The 8,946-nt window shown below is 34.9% G+C and overlaps 2 protein-coding genes across 2 annotated transcripts; both read left to right on the forward strand.

The window, feature by feature from the left end:
• On the forward strand, window positions 17-2,106 carry LOC104769807 (COBRA-like protein 4). Its single transcript, XM_010494103.2, has 6 exons — window positions 17-255; window positions 336-415; window positions 509-965; window positions 1,071-1,218; window positions 1,308-1,585; window positions 1,666-2,106. The coding sequence occupies exons 1-6, from the start codon at window positions 210-212 to the stop codon at window positions 1,941-1,943; spliced, it is 1,287 nt and encodes a 428-aa protein (XP_010492405.1). The 5' UTR covers window positions 17-209; the 3' UTR covers window positions 1,944-2,106.
• On the forward strand, window positions 3,595-6,188 carry LOC104769808 (solute carrier family 25 member 44-like). The gene is made up of 6 exons (XM_010494104.2): window positions 3,595-3,880; window positions 4,376-4,757; window positions 4,863-5,059; window positions 5,230-5,380; window positions 5,558-5,714; window positions 5,850-6,188. The coding sequence occupies exons 1-6, from the start codon at window positions 3,822-3,824 to the stop codon at window positions 5,873-5,875; spliced, it is 972 nt and encodes a 323-aa protein (XP_010492406.1). The 5' UTR covers window positions 3,595-3,821; the 3' UTR covers window positions 5,876-6,188.

Genomic DNA, 8,946 nt, shown 5'->3' on the forward strand with positions numbered 1-8,946 from the left:
AAGTTATGGGAATCAAGAAAGAATAAATTTGGAGAATGCAACAAGAAGTAGGTAAAGCCCATCTTCACACCAAAAAGCAAAAAAACTCTTCTATAATCTGTGAAAAACTTCTGTTTAAATCCATAAACTCATCAATTTCAAATTCCTGAAGTTAAAGTACCATATCTGGAATCAATTTCCTTAAATCTTTCTTAGGAAATTACAAAAAGATGAGGCTCTTCCTCTGCTTCTTCTTCATGATCATCTTTAGCGCAAGTAAGTCCTGAACATACATTTTTGCCAGCTATTTGCAACACCTTAAATTATTCTTCTTATTCTGTGATTTCGCTTTACAGCTGCATATGATCCATTGGACCCTAGTGGAAACGTTACAATCAAATGGGATATCATGTCCTGGACAGCAGATGGCTATGTGGTATGAATGCTTCCTGCGCTTGTGAATGCATGTATGCAAATTTGAAACTTGTACAAACTCTCATCATCTCTATATATTATATGCATTTTGCAGGCAACGGTAACTATGAACAACTTCCAAGTATACCGGCACATACAAAACCCGGGTTGGACATTAGGCTGGACATGGGCAAAGAAAGAAGTGATTTGGTCAATGGTTGGTGCGCAAACAACAGAACAAGGAGACTGTTCCAAGTTCAAGGGAAATGTACCTCATTGTTGTAAGAAAACCCCCACGGTCGTTGATCTCTTGCCAGGTGTGCCTTACAATCAACAGTTCTCAAACTGTTGCAAAGGCGGTGTAATTGGAGCTTGGGGTCAAGATCCATCAGCCGCTGTATCACAGTTTCAAATTAGCGCTGGTTTGGCTGGAACTACAAACAAGACAGTCAAGCTTCCTAAGAACTTCACATTGCTTGGTCCTGGGCCTGGTTACACTTGTGGTCCAGCCAAAATCGTGCCATCTACCGTTTTTCTCACAACTGATAAACGGCGAAAAACACAAGCCTTGAGTAAGTTTAAACAGAGCTTAGTTGAAGAAGTTTATGCTTCCTTCATCTATATCATATGCATCGTTGATCTCTAAACAACATTTCAAACATATGTTTCTGCTGCAGTGACATGGAATGTTACCTGCACATACTCACAGTTTCTAGCCAGAAAGCATCCAAGCTGTTGCGTCTCCTTCTCATCTTTCTACAACGACACCATAACTCCTTGCCCATCTTGTGCCTGTGGTTGCGAAAACAAAAAGAGCTGCGTCAAGTGAGCAAAAAGAAAACACAAATCACTCAAACTCAAAACCTTTTCTTATCTCCTAAACTGAAAAAGACATTACCAATATTGTCTTGCAGGGCTGATTCAAAGATTCTAACCATGAAAGGTCTCAACACACCGAAAAAAGACAACACTCCTTTGCTGCAATGCACACATCACATGTGCCCTGTCAGAGTCCACTGGCACGTTAAAACCAACTACAAAGACTATTGGCGAGTGAAGATAGCTATCACAAATTTCAATTACCGGATGAATCATACACTCTGGACTTTAGCAGTTCAGCACCCAAATCTCAACAACGTGACTCAAGTTTTCAGCTTTGATTACAAACCAGTTTCTCCTTATGGATCCATAAGTAACATTCTCTCCTAGTTACAACTTATTCAACTTTTAAAACCAGACACTGAAAAGACTAAATAATTCTTATTGATGCAGATGATACTGGAATGTTCTTTGGAACCAAGTTTTACAATGATCTATTAATGGAAGCTGGACCTTCAGGGAATGTTCAATCAGAGGTTTTGCTACAGAAAGATCAAAAGACATTCACTTTCAAGCAAGGTTGGGCTTTTCCGAGAAAAGTGTACTTTAATGGTGATGAATGTATGTTACCTCCACCAGATTCATACCCTTTTCTACCAAACTCTGCACAAGGAAGCTTTGCTTCTCTCTCACTCACCATTCTTCTTCTTCTATTCATCACAATCTGGTGATTTAAACAAGAACTGTTTTTTTTTTTTGTAACAAGATTGTTAAAAGATCAAAAAAAGGGGTTTTTTTTTGTTAGAGAATATGATTAGAGATGTGTAATTTTTTTTTTTACCTTCATCACCGTCACCGACGCCATTGATATATTATTGGTTTTGTACTTTTGTACTTCTTTTGATCACTCATGTGAAACAGTAAAAGTGAAGCATTGATGATTGATTTGAGAAAGTGGCAAAACAACAAAAAGCTAGAAAGCTAGAAAGTAGATTAATTGGGCTCAAATAAATAAATTCAGCCCAATTAGGGCCCGGTTCTTTAATTATACACGCATTGACGCGTTTCAACAAATTCGCGTTGTGTGTTATATTTCGTTGGTCCGAAAAGGCATAAAAGGTCAAAAACGGCGTTTTGTTTGGGAAGACACTTTTTTGTTGGAAGATATTTTCTAATTTCCTATCTGTCCGAAATGGCTCCATTAGTTTTAAAGTATATATTCTATAAAAAAATCTATGTCAAGAATAGTATTTTGAAAATAAGATAAGAATTTGACCTATTATCGAAATTAGACACTTATAGAGTTACCTTTTTTATATATTGGACAAAAATACTTTATAGAGGTACAGTACTGTGTTTGGCCAAAAAAAAATCAGTAACTGTATTTTAAAATGATGTTATTATTATATAACAGTGAAAAAAAAAAATAATCTGGAAACCAGTCCCGCACGGTGGCGTTTAAATCCCCAAATAACAATTCTTGGGTTCACTCCTAAGGTGAACCTCTTTGTTCACTTCTCATTATTTTAGCCAATGAGAATCTAACATGTCATAATGCATTTAAGAACCTATTCATTCACCTTCTTATAAAATAAGGAAACAAAATCTGTAAAATTAAAAACTTAAACCGCTTATTTATAAACCCAAACCGATATATAAATTCATTCTAATTGTAAAATTTAAACCCTAACCATCTCATTTATAAACCCAAACCGATATATAATTTCATTCTAATTGTAAAATCTAAACCCTAACCATCTCATTTGTAAACCCAAACCGATATAAAATTTCATTCTAATTATAAAATCTAAACCCTAACCATCTCATTTGTAAACTCAAACTGACATATAATTTCGTTTTAATTGTAAAATCTAAACCTTAACCACTTCATTTGTAAACCCAAACCGACATATAATTTTGTTTTAATTGTAAAATCTAAACCCTAACCACTTCATTTGTAAACCCAAACCGACATATAATTTTGTCTGAATTGTAAAATCTAAACCCTAATCACGTTATTTGTAAACCTAAACCGATATATTATTTTATTCTAATTGTAAAATCTAAACCAAGCTAATATTTAACTTTCCTTAAAAAAATTATACAGAATTTGTTTCCTTAATCTATTTTGCTTTTAATTTAATTTTGATTTATTCTTTTAAATAAAATAATGTATAGAAGATTCTAATTGGTTGAAAAGGAAGAAGTGAACAAGAAGGTTCACCCTAGGAGTGAACCTAAGTATTTTCCATCCCCAAATGGCCAAATGAATGCTCTTTGATTGAGATCTGAATTTTTGATTGAAAAAAAATAAAGTTTGTTGCTGACCAAACGCGGAACTTAGATTAAGTAAAAACGCGTTTGCGTTTTAAAATTTTCTCCTGTATGTGTGAAAATATTTTTGTTCTTTATTCCCGACGACGACGGACGAATCTCAGAGTTTGTTGTTGAATTTGCCTCCAAGAAATCTGCAATTAGAAATTTACAATTTCGCCGTCATCCTCTTCTTCATCATCTTCTGCTTTGATCTCCAGATGTCTTCCTGAGTCGTAGGGGAGATTAGGTCATTTCGCTTCAGACTCAGTCTCGCAGCGTCAGAGAGAGAAGTCATGAACACGCCACCGAGTGCTCGCGTATCGTTTGGTCAGACAGAGATTAACTGGGACAAGTACGTTCTTCGTTTTTTTTACTCAATTTCCCTATTGATTGATCCGCTTGTTTTCTTCTTCCGATTGATTTTTGTTTCTCTGGCGTTTTCGTCATTAGTCCGAATTTATTGTTTCGATCCAGTTTTTGTGATTTTGGATTGGTTCTTCGGTGAATTTTATCAATACATGAAATTGGATATCTCGCGTTGTTTTGATGGAATCATTTGGTGGATGTAATTGAAGATTTTCACCATTTCTTATTGGGAAGAATCTGGTTCTAGGGCTCCCTAGTTCATGAGAGTAGCTCGATTTCAGATATTGATTTGGTTCGTAAAAACTCGTTTCTCTAGTGTTTATCATAATCTTTGTTTTGGTGTAAGATCTCGTATGCATTTGGATCTTTGTTTTAGTGTTTATCATAATCTGAGGTGGTTGTACGTTACAGAGAAGAAGACACTTGATATCTTCATTCTAGCTTTAATCATTTGTGGTCTTTCTCCTTCCTTTACTTACAGGCTTGACAAAAGGAGGTTTTACGTTGTTGGTGCTGGCCTATTCACTGGTGTTACTGTAGCTCTGTATCCTGTTTCCGTGGTGAAAACAAGGCTTCAAGTTGCCTCTAAAGAAATTGCTGAGAGGAGTGCATTCTCTGTTATAAAAGGAATACTGAAGAATGACGGTGTTCCTGGTCTGTATCGAGGTTTTGGTACTGTAATTACAGGTGCAGTACCTGCAAGGATTATATTTCTAACTGCTCTTGAGACCACAAAGATTTCTGCGTTTAAGATGATTGCACCTTTCGAGCTAAGTGAACCTACAAAAGCTGCCATTGCTAATGGAATTGCCGGCATGACAGCTTCTCTTTTCTCACAGGCTGTCTTTGTCCCAATTGATGTTGTATGTATTTTACACCACAAACCTCTTTGTTAAATATCAGTGCATGCTGTGATTGTTCTTATCACTATGAGTTGCTGAAAACCATATTTCTTATATTTTCTGCAGGTTAGTCAAAAGTTGATGGTACAAGGATACTCAGGTCACGCTAAATATACTGGTGGTATTGATGTTGCCACTAAAATCATTAAGTCATATGGTGTAAGGGGATTATACAGGGGGTTTAGTCTGTCTGTTATGACCTATTCTCCTTCAAGTGCTGCTTGGTGGGCTAGCTATGGATCAAGCCAGCGTGTTATCTGGAGGTTAGACATATGAATAATCTGATTAATTGATGATAGTTACAATTGTTAGTTTTGATTGGACATTTCAGTCGTTCCCGAAATTCTAAATGACTGATCCAATATCTGCTTTTGGATTTGCTGTCAAAGCTATAGAATTTTCACTGATCCCATATATGCTAACTGTTGAGCAGATTCTTAGGATATGGTGGTGACTCGGATGCGAAGACTGCTGCTCCTAGTAAGTCAAAAATTGTTCTGGTCCAGGCTGCTGGAGGAATTATCGCTGGTGCAACAGCATCCTCAATTACAACACCGTTAGACACAATCAAAACGCGACTGCAGGTATTAAATCTTAGCCCGTTCATAATAAAACTTGATTTTACTTGCATTTGTTTTAACTGTCTTGAATATAAACAAGCTTTCGGGCCTGATGTCTTGGTTCTCAATTAGATTAACTGTGGTCTGTGGGTATTGCTACATAGAAATTAATACTATACAAAACCGTAAATCTCTGTGCAGGTCATGGGACATCAAGAAAATAGACCTTCAGCGAAACAAGTGGTGAAAACTCTGCTAGCAGAAGATGGATGGAAAGGATTCTATAGGGGTTTGGGCCCAAGATTCTTTAGCATGTCGGCTTGGGGAACCACGATGATATTGACCTACGAATACTTAAGTAAGAAATCTTTTCTTTTTATACCCAAAAATCTTCACCTTGAGCCACTCTCGAAACAATCAAGATTCTTCTTATGAAGTGCTACTGGCTCCGTCTCTGACATTTCCTCAATTCTTTCTTGAATGTTTTTTTCAGAGCGTCTGTGTGCAACAGAAGATTAGAAAGCTGCACTACTGGTTTGTTGGTTTTTCTCCTTCTACTAACTCGAGTAGACGTATCAACTCGATTCAAATCTCGGCTACATTGGGAGCTTTCCATGTTGACAATTGGACCATTCTTTCAACTTTGAAGTCTGAGTTCCGTTATTGTAATCATTCTTTCAACTTTTCGTATTGGAATGTATTCTTACAGCGGAAGAAATTCTAGATAATTATGTTCTTCTGCTTTATTAGCTTCTGGGAGCTAAAGAAGCTTCGAAACTTTGCAATTACTTCACCAAATCTTATAATCGTATGGATGTACGTGTTGTCATAACAGTCAAAAAATTGAGTTGAGTTTTGATGTTGCAAATGGATTCTCAATTGCATAACTGTCTTCTTCAGAAAAAGTATCCCCATTTCTATGATATAACAGGTTATTCATCTGATCTGCCAATTGGTCATTCTCATTGATACCAAGTCCAACATAGGCTCACCAAGTCACCAAGAGCGCTAACCGGGTGCAGCCACATAACAAAAAAACAATCTCACTCGGTTGTTATTTAATTAACCCTATGTATATGTGTATATCCTTTTTTCTTCTTAACATGTTAGTTAACCTATGGTTACATTGTGTTCTTCATTCTTCTTTTTTCTCCTTTAAATTTACCTTCCATTCATCTTCTTTGTACCTTTTACATCGATACCATTTTGAGGAGTTCACTAGAAGAATACATAATGGGAATGAAAAGGAGAGCATATATGAGAGTACAACAGCTGAGAGAGTTTATAAAGAGATTTGTTTCCAAAAGAGCGTTCCCTTCAAACTGCAAGCTCAAGGTGGTGGTGGACTTGAAACTTGAATAAAAGCGGAACCACGTGCATATATAAGAATCCTCCGGGCTGATATGGACTGTTGGATTTCCGGTGGAATTGAGAATCAAGAGAGGAAAGCTTACCTCGAATCGTTTGCCTGATTTTCCTCATGATAGTAGTTGAAGAATTGGAAGATGAATTATGAATACGGAAGTTCCTCTCCTTCCAGATCTCATAGACAATCGTTTGTAACAGGATTTACAAGTAATGTTAAGCTTTTTGTTGCGAGATGGAAACTGAACCCATAGAACCAAATCATCAAAGTGTGATGGAGGATTCAGAGTGGAGTGAGTAAAGAAAGTCGCTCAAATCTCTGCGGAGAATGAACAAAGGGCACTCCAACGGCACATTTAGACCCCAACTCCTGAGACGGTCCCTTGTGTGTAGGCGATTACGAACCAGCACCCAAAGGGTTCTGATGCGGCGGATGTCGGTATCTAACGGTCACGGTTATGAAGGAGCATACCGTTTGAAGAAGTTAAAAAACACATATAATACACGTTATATTAATCTGTGTTTCATTACTTGTTAACAAATCTACCTAGCGTAGTTGGTTACGCCTTGTCGTTTGCGGCTTTTTTGTCTCGAGTTCGAATCCACGTGATATCCTTTTTTCAAAAAACAAAAAAAACTTCATCCAAAACAAGTCGAACCCGGGTCAGGTGTAAACAAAATTTCCACTTTAACCAATGGACCACATCATGCTTCCAAACAATTTTAGTAAACAAACTTTATATATTTTGTCTTTGACTAAACGGAGATTGTTAGCAGAAAATTAACTCTGTTAACGAAAACTTAACGGTATGCTTGAAATGGCCAAGTCAACAAAATTTTACTATTTTATCAAAAATTCAAACTAAACTTTGGAATTAAAACGACATCTCAAAAGTTAATACTTTTTCGTCCCAAATTTGAAAGTTGAAGATTTTTTTACATTTTTCCCAATAGTTTTTGGAGAAGTGAAAAAAAAATCTAAATCACCATGTTAATACCACAATCAGTTTGGAAAATCGTCTCCCCTTCTTTTTCAAACCAATCTCATAATCCATGCGATTTACATTACTAAATCAGAAACATTCAGAATATTAGAATGTCATAAACGAATAAAAAAGTATGAAATTAACAGATAATTAAAATATTTATCTGATCACTCCAGCGATCAATGTGTTCATAAGGTCACCAAGAGGTGAACCAAGTGCGCATACGGGATCTCCCTGACGAACTTGGTTTGCTATACTGATTTTGGCAAGGAGTAGGATGATTTATCAACATTAGCTAAGTTGACCTTAAGCTGAGCTAAGTCATTTACCACATCAACATGCGCTTCGGAAACAACATTGGGTATTTCACTACAAAAAAAGTGTGGTATTATATCATTTATTTTCTATTTTTTGCATCAATTTTAAATAATGCAAAAATAATCTGCATCACTTTAATAAATGATTTACATTTTGTTGATGCGAATTATTTGCATCGATTAAAATGAATATTTGTTTCAATTAGGAAAATTGATGTTCATTTACATCATTTACAAAAAATGTTGTAAGTCTTACATCATTTTATTAAATTGATATAAAATATTTGTATCAGCTATCAAAACTAATGTAAAATATTTGTATCATTTTAGAAAATTATTTATGTTAAAATCAGTATTATAATAAATAATATGAAAATATTTTTCTGTAATGTAATATTTAATTATTTATGTCTTTCAATCATTTTTAAAAATATTCAACTGACAAAAATTATTTATACTTTGATTGAAAAAAAATTATATTTATGATAGGCCCCATAGTTGGTTGTTATCCCCACAAAAAAATGGATCAACGTGAAGTAAATATATATAGAAGCAATTAGGAGAACTTTGTTTTGCCCCGGTCGATGTGGGATACAAGCTGTTTTGGAATTTTTTTTTTTTTTTTGTGAGTTTGGATTTAAGTTTTAATCGATTAAAGAATATAACTTTATTTTTTTTCTTTGTTTTACGTTTTTGAACTACAATTCTTATTTTTTGAAAACAAAAAGAAATAAATATTTAAGAGTTTTCTATTTTAGAGTTTTTAAAAATAAAATAAATTTTTTTGCTTAACACTATACATGCTAAAAAATAAAATAAAATAGAGAATAGTGAAATCAAATTATATATAGATACAGTTTAATCGACATAACTTAAAATAAAAAAATAACATATATTTATCCAATTACTTTTTTCTTGAAAT

Source organism: Camelina sativa, chromosome 20, assembly GCF_000633955.1.
Source record: "Camelina sativa cultivar DH55 chromosome 20, Cs, whole genome shotgun sequence".
Lineage (NCBI taxonomy): Eukaryota > Viridiplantae > Streptophyta > Magnoliopsida > Brassicales > Brassicaceae > Camelina > Camelina sativa.

Excerpts from the sequence above, each read along its gene's own strand:
- LOC104769807 (XM_010494103.2), top strand. The coding sequence starts at position 210 with ATGAGGCTCTTCCTCTGCTTCTTCTTCATGATCATCTTTAGCGCAA. Across the intron at positions 416-508 it reads GGACAGCAGATGGCTATGTG|GCAACGGTAACTATGAACAA; the intron begins GTATGAATGCTT and ends TGCATTTTGCAG. Across the intron at positions 1,586-1,665 it reads TTCTCCTTATGGATCCATAA|ATGATACTGGAATGTTCTTT; the intron begins GTAACATTCTCT and ends TTATTGATGCAG.
- LOC104769808 (XM_010494104.2), top strand. The coding sequence starts at position 3,822 with ATGAACACGCCACCGAGTGCTCGCGTATCGTTTGGTCAGACAGAGATT. Across the intron at positions 4,758-4,862 it reads TCTTTGTCCCAATTGATGTT|GTTAGTCAAAAGTTGATGGT; the intron begins GTATGTATTTTA and ends TATTTTCTGCAG. Across the intron at positions 5,060-5,229 it reads AGCCAGCGTGTTATCTGGAG|ATTCTTAGGATATGGTGGTG; the intron begins GTTAGACATATG and ends ACTGTTGAGCAG.